This window comes from Octodon degus, unplaced genomic scaffold (genome assembly GCF_000260255.1).
Source record: "Octodon degus isolate 3935 unplaced genomic scaffold, OctDeg1.0 scaffold00051, whole genome shotgun sequence".
Lineage (NCBI taxonomy): Eukaryota > Metazoa > Chordata > Mammalia > Rodentia > Octodontidae > Octodon > Octodon degus.
This window is the reverse complement of record NW_004524627.1, coordinates 14,237,081-14,248,564: the sequence shown is the minus strand read 5'-3', so window position 1 is coordinate 14,248,564 and position 11,484 is coordinate 14,237,081. Positions and strand designations below refer to the sequence as shown.

At 42.3% G+C, this 11,484-nt stretch overlaps 1 protein-coding gene across 2 annotated transcripts in view; it reads right to left on the bottom strand.

The window, feature by feature from the left end:
- The window catches only part of Wdfy2 (WD repeat and FYVE domain containing 2), a 166,943-nt gene extending 156,127 nt beyond the window's left edge, over positions 1-10,816 (bottom strand). Inside the window, exon 1 of one of the 2 annotated variants that reach the window (XM_004633106.3) lies at positions 10,467-10,816. In XM_004633106.3, the coding sequence (XP_004633163.1) occupies positions 10,467-10,717 (251 nt within the window). In that variant the 5' untranslated portion in view covers positions 10,718-10,816. The remainder of the gene's footprint in view (positions 1-10,466) is intronic. The other variant, XM_023717212.1, reaches the window with a different exon arrangement.
- Between the last annotated feature and the right edge of the window lie 668 nt (positions 10,817-11,484).

The window sequence follows — 11,484 nt, the reverse complement described above, 5'->3', positions numbered from 1 at the left end:
AAAAAAAAAAAAAAAAAAAAAAACCTTCAACAGCCTAATCTTGGTGTAACTAAAGTGATTCAAAACAGGGAAGACTTAATGAAATCACAGCAACAGAAAACATTTGCCTACCCAAAGGTGTGCTGGTGTTATAAAACTCTGCTGAGCACATCCGTGCTCCAAGTACTGCCAGGCAGTACAGGGTCATCTCGTGGAAGCCTCCCCAAGCCCCAGGAGGAATCATTAGTTCCAATTTGCAGATGTGGACACTGGGACTGTGAAATCACAAAGTTTGGGAAACAGCCAATATCTGTAGTCAAATGATTCCTTTCCCACTAACTCGCTGCCCAGATCAGAGGCATTTGGGCTATTTCTGCAGACACACAATGGCAAACAGTCAAGAATACCTCATTAGCTATAAGAATTCAAAGTGAAGAATTAATATTAAAAGAGGCAAAGAGATCCTTAAAACATAACACAGAATCAGCAGATCCTGCTGATAATGAGAATTTGATGTTATGATAAAGGCAGTTTCAAAAATCAATACAAAGGAAAACATAACTATTTAAATAAAGGGCTGGATATAACTTGATGATAAGTGCTTACCTACCAAGTGTGATGCCCTGGGTTCAATTCCCACCACTACCACGAAGGAAGAAGAAGAACCATTCAATAAGTTAAAATAATCAACAACAAATTTTAGGAAAATCAATTTATACTCCTTAATTTATACTATCTGATGAAATGCACTGCAAGAAAAAGGGTTTTTTTAAAAATCAAATTACTATCATGAAAGAAAAATGAATGTCAATCAATTTTAAAAATTACAACTGATGAAAGAAATTTCAATAATTAAAAATGATAGATAACTAAAAAGTAATGTTTTCTATGTAAAAAAAATAAGGTAAATAATGATGTACATGATATCTACCTGGTTATACAACAGGCACAGGATTAGCAGTCTCTTTATTCAGAAAAAAAAATATATATATATACATGAAACTGTTCAGAACCTGGAAACTTCAATGGAAAAATGACAAAGGACAGGAAAAGGCAAGTCACAAAAGGAAAAATAAGTAAACAAATAGAAAAATATTCAATAGCCAAAAGGTAGAAATTAAGCAAAAATGAAATGTTGCCATTTATCAAGCAAATTATAAATAAACAAAATTATTTTAAGTAAATAAAATACTAATGAACATGCCTGGTCAAATGTGGGAAAACTAATATTCTTAGGCCATCTGTCACTAGGAATCTCTGACAGTGACACAAACCTTTTGTATAGCCATATGACAATCATCTTGTTAAAGCTTTTGCCAAAGAAATAAGTTGCCAGGCGTAGTGGTGCACAGCTGTAATCCCAGCACTTGGGAGGCTGAGACCACAAGCAGGAAGCCAGCCTGGGGCACACAGTGAGTTCAAGGCCAGCCTGATCTATATAGAGACTCTATCTGAAAAAAAGAAAAATGAAAAATTGGTGGGGTGCACTTGTATACTTAAACAACGTCGATCATAACATTCATAAAACTGAAAATAATGTAACTAGCCAACAAGAGAAGACGGACAAACGATGCTATGTCCACCACACTGCAGCACGAGGGCGGGCTACGCCTCACTCACAATGGAAGATACAGGGCCAAGGACACGCAGTCCAAAACTAAAATGATGGTGAGAGGCAAGGCAGCTCAATTTTAACTGGGAGAGAGGATACGAAAGCATTATGATTACAAACACAATTTTGAAAACTGCATTAGAAAAACTGCTAGAAGCAAATTATAATACTAACAGTCATTGTTCTATTTACTGTGATTATATTGTCTTTATTTAAAATGTAAACATACTCCAGAGATTATTATGATTATTTACAATTAAAGTTGATGCTCAGCAACTGGAAAATAAAAATTTTACTAATTAATGGAAACACGCTTAAAATCTCCAAATAGCTCTATATTAGAGGTACATCTAGATGCCCAGCTTAAAAAAAAAAAAAAAATCAAGTACACATACAGTTTAGCAACTTTCCTGACTTAAATGAGTCCTAACTCAGTAATAAAGCAACATATCACAGGCAGCCAAAATGCAGCTTCTCAAGCAGCTGCTGTTTGCTGCACTAGTTGTGTTTTGTAAACTCTGGCTCTGGGCTGATGGGGTCAAGAACAGCTATGTCCTGATATGAAAGCTTCCAATCAGTGTGGGTCAAGTCTACAACCACAGGGAGAATTTCAGAAAGCCAGGCCAGGCCAGGCCAGGGGTGGGTGGCTGGCAGTGGGTAAGTCCGCATGTTGAAGTACATTTTGATTTTCTAGAAAACCGAAACTACACAAAGAAAAGGAAGACAGGAAACAGCTCCTCCAAAGCACTGTGTTTCAAGCTGTTGTTCCCAGCCACCAAGAGTGTTGTGAAACTAATTGAAATGTTCACGTCAGCGGCTTTAGGCTACAACAGAACAGCAACAGAACAGCAATGCCAGTGCGTGTGTGACGCAAGAAAAGGATATTATTTCAAACTTTGTTTCAGTTATGTATTTGTGTATGTGAGAGTATGTGAGTCTTAGGTAGTAATGCTACATGTATTTCTTCTGTTTTGTTCATTGACAGTTTCCATAGATTACTTCTGACAACCCAAACCTTCATGTGGGTGCTAGCAAACCGCCAGAGCTAAACTGTACAGGACACAGAGGAGACGAAAGGATGCAGCAAGAGAGGGGAACGTAGGGAATCCCACGCAACTGCATTATTAGGCACCAATACAAAACAAATGCTCCAGAGCTCATCTGGCAGTCAATGAGCACCGCCATCCAAAGGCTCCGGACATCATCGCTTTACATTTGTGCCGTGAAACACAGTTTCTCACACGCGCACGCTCCCTCTTGCACATCATACTTGAGATCTTAGGATGATGCAGCTACAGAGACTGTATGCTTATCTCGTCTTTATGTGGATGCATCAAAGTACTAAAAAGTCCAAGTCTCTTTTTGTCAGCTGAAACTGAGGCTTAAGAGCTATAAAACACCCTAGCGAACACCAAGGTCAATGCAGAGGAGAGCTGGCTGTGATCAGACTCCGGTCCCAGTTCTTTTCCAGGAATTTAAAATTAAAAGCACAAGAACACAAAGCAACACGCCCTGCCAAGGACAAGTAGATGACTTTTTCCTTCTTTGGGTCTTACTGGTTAGTTTCTCACACCTCTGAACTTGTTTTCTGCTAATCACTGAGTTTGGATAATACCTTCCCCATCAATAACACCCCCTTCAAAAAAAAAGAGGGGGTCACTGTTAACACTGCTTGTGAAGTTGCACAAAGGAAGTTATTTTTTCTGTGTTAGAGAATTTCTGTGTTAACAGTGGCACTCTCCTTGACAGACTAATTCATATAAAAATAAGAAGGGGTTGTCTCTTTCTAGAAGAAAGCCTGGTTTGATGGCCATTTTTCTTTTCAGATAATTCAGTAGAATGATTCAGGTAACAGTGTTACAAATCTCAGCAGATTACTTAAATCATAATTTGCTTGTTGATTTCTAAGTGCCACAAAGCGTTTTCATTTCCCCAAAACTGTTACTTTTTTTTAATCACACCAAGATGATTCTCACAACAAGCAAAAAATATTTCTCTCTCAAAGCCAAATTCAAAATGACAGCAGCCAGGGAAAAAGCGCTGCGCAAGTAAAAAGCCAGAACTTTTTCTACAAAATTTTAATTGTTTGCTTAGACAGGATCTCATCTCAAGTCTCTTCCAGGTACTTCAATCTCCCCTACAACGTGCTTCCTAGGTTCTGACCCATTGTTTTTCAAAGCTCAGTAACCCCTAAGGTACAAGGCAGCTGGTATGTAAGTCAGTACCTGAGAATCACTCACATAGGAAGCATCAGAGTTGTCACCTGACATTTCCCCTAAGGTTGCAATCTAGAAGGCACACTGATTAAAATGGAGGAGGTCCTGCACAGAATATGGTCTAATAAAATAACAGTTTGCTGGCACCAACCCTGGGGCATGCTGAGACGTTGATTGAGACTGGGCATGGTGGCCTGTACTTATGATCCCAGCACTTGGGAGACTGTAAACAGGCGGATCGCTAGGAGTCCAATCTAATAGTGAGACCCTGAACACCCTGTAGACCCTTCCCTAAAATACAGGAAAAAAATAAGTAACAGTAGGAAATTTAGAACCATTTGGAGTTGGGGGCCACTCAAGCTGAGTGTCCTCTTGCGAGCCTCATAAAACAAGCTTTCCTACAGCGATCATTCCTTCGCACTTCAGTTTGTTTCTGACCTTTAGGGGCACACAAGCATTTGGTTTCCAGACATTGGCTAGCATGTTTTGAATTCAGAGTAAATCTCTAATATTCAACATCCACACAGAGTATATTTCTTTTCTAGGACCTTGAAATCAGCAATGACTAATCCCGAGTGATAAGTGAGTACACAGGATTAATTTAATGCCACCAACAGAGACTTCATACTCAAAACTTGGTTTCCAATTTTGCACATTTCAGAGACCTCACTCCATCACTCTGCATCATCAACGTTCCTTAATATGCCTGCACTGTGGCTAAATTTTTGAATTACATTCCTTAGAAGAAAATGGTGCAAATGTATTCATGTTTATTGGGGCATAAATTAAAATAGCTAAGATATGAAACTACTGGTTGGTTGAATATATACAATGTTGGTAAATATACACAATGAAATATTACTTAGCTATAAAGAAACACTAAATTATGTCATTTGCAGCAAAACAGATGGAACTAGAGATGGAACATGAATCAAAAGAAGCCAGACTCAGAAAGACAAGTATTACATATTTTTCCTGATGTAAAGAATCTGAAAAAGATGACTCAGAAGTAGAAGGCAACTAGTAGACAAAAGGAAGGAAATAAAGGCGGGGAAGGAGAAAGAATACTAGCAGGATGTATATGATAAAAACATTCCTTTGTGAGAAGATCATATTGAATCCAGTATTTTGTAAAATTAATAAGCACTAATAAAATATATTTAAAAAACCTTTCGGGAGCTGGTGAGATGGCTCAGTGGTCTAAAGCACCTATTTAGAACAAGCTTAGCAAAGCACAGGGACCACGGTTCAATCCCCCAGCACCACATGCCAGCCAGCCCCGCCCCCTGGTGGGCTGAGCTGGCCACACACACACACACACACACACACATAAATAAATAAATTTAAAAAAAATTTACTAAAAAACCTTTCAAAAGAAATGAATGTAAATATTACAAAGTACATAAAACTCCATCAAGAACCCCAAAGAAGAGCCTGCTTAGGCAGGCACAGGGACCGGAGTTCATTACTGGGCACCACTACATGCCATGCCGGCCCCGCCCCTGGGTGCACCGAGGCCACAGAGACCAGGTGTGGTGATGCACGCTGAAATCCCAGCACTGGGGAGGCTGAAAACAGGAGGATCACTATGAGTCACAGCTGTGTAGTAAGACCCTGTACCAAATACATAAATTTTAAAAAATTTTTAAAGTCCAAAAGAATTATTTGTTACATTTAGTAGCTGAAGCAGAGAACTAAGTACAATTTCACAATGAAAAAAATTAATAGTACATAGTATGAGGGTTTAGAAGATAAACTTTTAGCGTTTTCTCAAACACACAACTAGTTGTGACCACTTAAAATCACGGCAGTTCAGAGAAGAGGAAAAAAATCTTAGACATGGAAAAAATCCAGCTTCTCTCTTGCCCCATCCCATTCCCACCCCTATCCCACACTGTATTAGCAGCTACTGAACTTCTCTGAGCTCAACTTCCGTATCTTTGCCGAAAGAACCTAACAGTCTCCTTAGGATATTCCAGTTCAAACAACCATTGTTTGGTTCATTCAAGGACCATATGGTGCATTCCAGGAATACAAATCTCCTCTACACTAGGAGCTGACCATCAGCTCTCTCTTTACCCACAGCATGGATCTGCTCTTGGGACTTACAGAGGGCACAGCCAAGAATGCTACAAAAATCTGATTCACCACTGGGAGTGTTGGGGTGCACACCTGAAATCACAGTACTTTAGGAGTTGAAGGACTCCAAGTTCAAGTCTGTTTAGGCAACTAAAAATAATATATATTAGCTCTGCGGTAGAGCATCAGGGCTCAATCCCCCCCAAATCTGATTCTACTTAGTCAAAGGGTAAGGCAGGTCCACTAGAGCCCCTTCCCCACGACCTAACTCCCCTTGGGTTCTGCCTCTCTTACAGTCTTCCCCTTACCCCAGGCCCACCACTATACTCAAGTGTTTTTTCATCCACAAGAAGAGTTCTGAATTCCTGCACTGAGTTTTTTGCCCTGAGTTACTTTCCTGGAGACATTAATTTTCCAAATCCCTCAAAATGTGACAACACTTAGGGGAGAGGCTCTGAACTAATCTATATACTTAACAAGGCCATTCTAGTACACCTCAAGTTCATTGTATGGGAGTTATCTTTATGGCCTGAATTCTCTTTTTTCTACCCCTGCTTTTTTTTTGTGTGTGTCTTTTCTTTTGTCTTTTTGAGACAGGGTCACGCTATGCAGCTCAGGCTGGCCTTGAGCTCACTTTGTAGCTCAGACTGGCCTCAAACTCAGTAATTCTCCTGCCTCAGCCTCTTGAGTGCTAGGATTACAGGCATGCACCACCTCGCCCAGCTACCACAGCTTTTTCACATGAACTCCTTCTGATCCTCCAAGACCCATCAGAGGAAGATATGGTAGTCTGCTCTAACCACCACAAGCAGAGATTTTTTTTGGCAATCAGAGATAACAATGTTTATGCCTGTCTTTAGCTCACTGTTGACTCCTAGAAAGGAAACCATCTCCTACAGTCTAATAGGAAACTACCTAGGTACTGAAACTCTAGGTATGAATATGACATTGCTGCTTGTGTTAAGATATGAATATAAAGAACTTACAAAGAGAAATTCTGCCTTGATCTGGGCCCTATCTGGAAAGCCGTCCTTACAGTTCTCATTACTTGGAGGCTGCCACTTAACAAAGGAGCATAAGTTCTGGCCAGAAGAGAGCAAAACTTTCAGAGATGAAACTCCTAAGCAAGAAATGCTAAAATGGTATTCACTCAGAAAAGACAGTCCAAAAAGAATCTGGGAAATAAGGAACCCAAAGTCAAAGTTGGGTGTGTCCTTTGAGGGTACAACCTAGCTATAAACAAAGCAGACAAAAATAAATAACAAAGCAGACACAGGAAAAGTCGGAGTTCTGAGAACCAGCTCGGTACTATGGCGGCACCAGGAATCTGGCTCTCCTTTTTTAAATGTATTTATTTGTTACAGGGTCTCACGATGCAGCTCGGTCTCCCCAGCGCTGGGATTACAGGCATGCGCCACTACACACGGACTGTGTGGCTGGCTCAGCGCACTCGGGGATCAAGGCTGGCACGGCACGTGGCGCAGGGATGGAACCACTGTCCCTGCACTTGCCTAAGCAAGCACTTTAGTCCGTTGAGCTATCTCGTCGGCCCCCAGAAATTTTCTCTTAATCAGGTTGCTTTTATATTTCTTATATGTTCTTATGGTACCTACTTTGATATGAAATAATGTTTCAGGTTGTCCAAATTGCTCTACAGCAAACTTGAAAGCAAGGGGTTTTAGCCACTCATAGGTTTGATAATCCAAGGAGTGTGATTCCACTGCCGGGCAGTAGGAGGGTGAAAGCAGTGACGCAAAAGCAAGTACATTCTAGAGGACAAGAAGGCTGTGGAATCCAGCTGTTCTTCCCCATCTGAAAATTTTCCTTCAAGGCTACAACGTAAGGATAGTGACTACTTTATTAAAGAATATTCTTCTAACAAATTTCCCCCAAAATTACAGGCATATTTGCTGTCACGTACACATGTGACTGGAATACAAAAGAAATTAAAATTTTTCTTTTAAATGAATGATGTATTGGCTTGCAGAGTTTTAAGGAACTTTAAAGTCACCTAACATAAAACTTTTCCCACAAATACACATTTGTTCACAGAAGGCTTTCAGAAGTCATCAGAATACTCATTCAACAAATATCAATTCAATGTCTGCAATAGTTAAGATAACAGAAAAACGAACAAAAGAACCAGATCAGTCACCGACCCAACAAATGATTACAGTGGGACTCTGTGCCAGCCTACTGTGGTAGGACCTACAGGCACTACAGAGAATAAGACACACAGAGTTCCCCCAGAGAACTCGCAGAAAATATAACAGACATCAAGTGTCTACAATATTGTTTAGAATAAAAAACGTTCAATATTTTTAAAGGTACATTTAAAAGTTATTAGGAATCAGAGGCCAAAAAGAGAAACTAGGGTTTTGTAAGAATGCATCGGACACTGGAATTCAGGTATAGGGCATTATTTGTGGCTTGACCTTAACAGTTCAGGAGCAAAGATGGATTAGTTACCAGTTGAAGCAGTTAATGGTAACACCTTTGCAGGTTTGATGAAAATCAATATTGTATCTTCATATCTTTAGCATTATATCAAGTAATATTAATACTGGATTTTGGAAAGCAAGAATACAAATCAATTTTTTCTTAATGTAAAAATCATAACCAAAACTAAGCTTTAAATTATAGTTGTCATGTTTAAGTATATGATCCACAGAAGTACAGACTTGTCAATCTGAGTAAAAATATATGCAAAGAATAATCTTAATTTCTGTCTGGGCTTTATATAGCAGTAACTATCATAAAATAACTTCTGTTTTACAATGTAAACTACGAAAAATGAAAATAGAGCTAAATACTGTTTCTTTCAGAGAAACTCAATGAGATTCAGCTTCAGTTTCTTTTCTATATCCAACTTTAGCTCCAAACATTTGGAAACAGAGCAGTCTTCTTCAAGATAAAAGCTGTGAAATGGGAAGCAAAAGTTTCAAAACTGCCAGGCATGGTGGCACATACCTGTGACCCCAGCACTTGGGAGGCTGATGCAGGAAGACTGCTGTGAGTTCAAGGCTAGCCTGAGCTACAAAGTGAGTTTAAGACCAGCCTGAACTGCAGAGAGAGAAAGAAAGAAAGATTCAAAACTACTATTGAAAGTTTCTCCTTTTGATTCACTAAATTTATTAATTTCCTGGTTTAGAATTGATCACTTTAATCTTTAGTAGCTAAACTACCAAAGTGACCAACGTGGCATCCATCAATATACTCCTTCAATGTATTTTATAGAATGTAAAATAATAAAAATACTTCCATAACAAGGAATGTCTAGGCCCTCTTAATAGGATTTTGCCTGTGTGGAAAAATTAAGAACTGTCATAAGACTTCTTTGTGAATTTCAAAAGGCTCCTGACCATACATTCCACTGCAGCCATATTTGTTCTGTTCATTGCAGATGTCCTGCCAGTAGTGTATGTTTGCAATGTTTTCTGTTGAATGTGCATGGGAAACTATCCAGAGCCATCTGTATCCAATACCATGCACACAGGAGTGGAATACACATGTGCAATATATTCATCCAAGATACACTGGAAGAACCTATCATACAAATTAAACTACCAAACCAAAATTTTGAGGTCACATTATAGACAAAATGCTGACCTGACCACAAAAACAGTAACACTTTGATTTTTTACCTCTACAATTATAAGAGTCACCGAAATTCTCTACCACTGCATGACTTACACTTAAATAGTACTTTTAAAACAACTGCCCACTCTTTAAGGTAAACGTCTTTTGTTATACTGTAATATATTTTCAAAAATGTTTATAAATATTATCAAAGGAACAACTCCAGACGCATTACACTCACTAAGCAGCATTCCTCTAGAAATTACCTTCATCAGCCTCATTTCTGCGCATTTAAGAGCACAAAGTTAAAATGAAAACGCAATGAATGCAAGGGAGACCATCCCAAAAAAAAAAAAAAAAAAAAAAAAAAAACCTAGCTTCACTTCTGCAAATTAAGCAAAATTAAGCAAAAAGAAAGGAAGCAGGCAAAGGGAAGGAACTCAAACAGCTATTTGCAGCAGTGGTACCTTCCAAGTTCTCAGTGGCCTGAGCTCGCAGACATGAGGAGAAAAAGAAGGCACCACACTGCAGCCCAAAGTTACCCACTCTTCACAACTTGGAATATTCTCCAAATTCAGAGTAAGATGCCCGAGCTATATGGATTAAGTGGGACTGTCTGGGAGAAGACAAAGGCATTTGCTTTCTCAGTGTGGGGCCCTAAAAACTGTACCAGTGAGAACCCCGAGGTCCTTAGTTATCTTGCAGAGGCGGCTAGGCGCATCTTCCCTACACACACACCTGCAAGGCCGAGCGGCTCCTCCGGCTCGGAAGGACACCGCAGCTCGCCGGAGCCAAACGGCCGCAGACGGGCTGGAGCACCCGCGACCATTCGGGCTCCGCTTCCCGGCCCTGAGGCGGCGGCTGCGCTCCGCCGGACACGCGCCCTTCGGATGGGTTGTAATAAACTTGCGGAGCGCGTCTACACCGCGCGGACTGGAGCCGCGCTCGGGGACCGCCGGCCCGGCCCGCCTTCCTCGCGGCCGAGAGGCAGCAGTCCGTACCTGTCCTCTGACACGCTGATGACGCCCTCCTCTTTGGGCACGATCACGGCCATGTTCACCACCTCCTGGGACCCCTCGACCCGCTGCAGCAGGATGGGTTTGCGGGTCAGCGGCTTGGGCTGGATCTCCGCCGCCATCAGAGGAGGGGGCGCGCCGGGGGCACCGCGGCCAAGAGAGCCGCGGGGCCGGGCAGAGGAAACTGCTGGAGCACAAGCAGAGACAGGATCGCTGGCCGTCCGGAGCGCGATCATAGCCTAGGTACCTCTCCGGGGAACGACTCCTCGCTCCCGGCTCGGAGTACCAAATTCACCTCCACCCGAGCTGCAAAGAAGCACCGCAGGCATAGGAGGGGGCGGAGGCCGGGGGCGGGGCCGAGGGCGGGGGCCGGGGGCGGGGCCTGCCGCAGGGCTGGCCGCTGGTGGGCGCGAGGGCGGCTCCACTTCCGGGAGGGTGATGAGGAAGAGGGAAACCTGAAGCAGGCGGCGGCGCGCTGGCGGCCAATACGCGTGCGTGAGCCCAACACCCTCTATCCGCTCCGCCCCTCCGCGCCCTCCGGAGCCCGGCGGCACAGCGAGCAGTGCGCATGCTCCTTCCTATTTTCCACACCCAACATTTAGTCCCTTCCCTCTTAAGTTGCTCAGGAACGCTCGTGTAAGCTTCTCCGGGAACGCGCTTGAGAGGCTCCGCCCTCGCCAAATTCTCTGAAAAGGGCGGAGATGGAGCGGGTAAAGCACGCCGGAAAAACGAGCGGCTTGCGACAAGGAAAGGAGCTGAGCTAGTTGGGACATGACCGAGCATGCGCACGCTCTTAACAATGAAGCGTCACAGGGAGGCCGCTTGGTGTTTCCAGCAGGTCCAGGGTCCTGGCCATAGAGTATGCTGGGAGTTGTAGTTTGTTGGCACCGCCTCTTCCTTGACCTGAAATAACCTGTCACTCCTCTGTGCTCCAGACCTGGGGAGCATTGAGGCTTACTGCCGTTGGCCTCCAACACTAGGGACTGAAGGGCAGGCTTGCCTA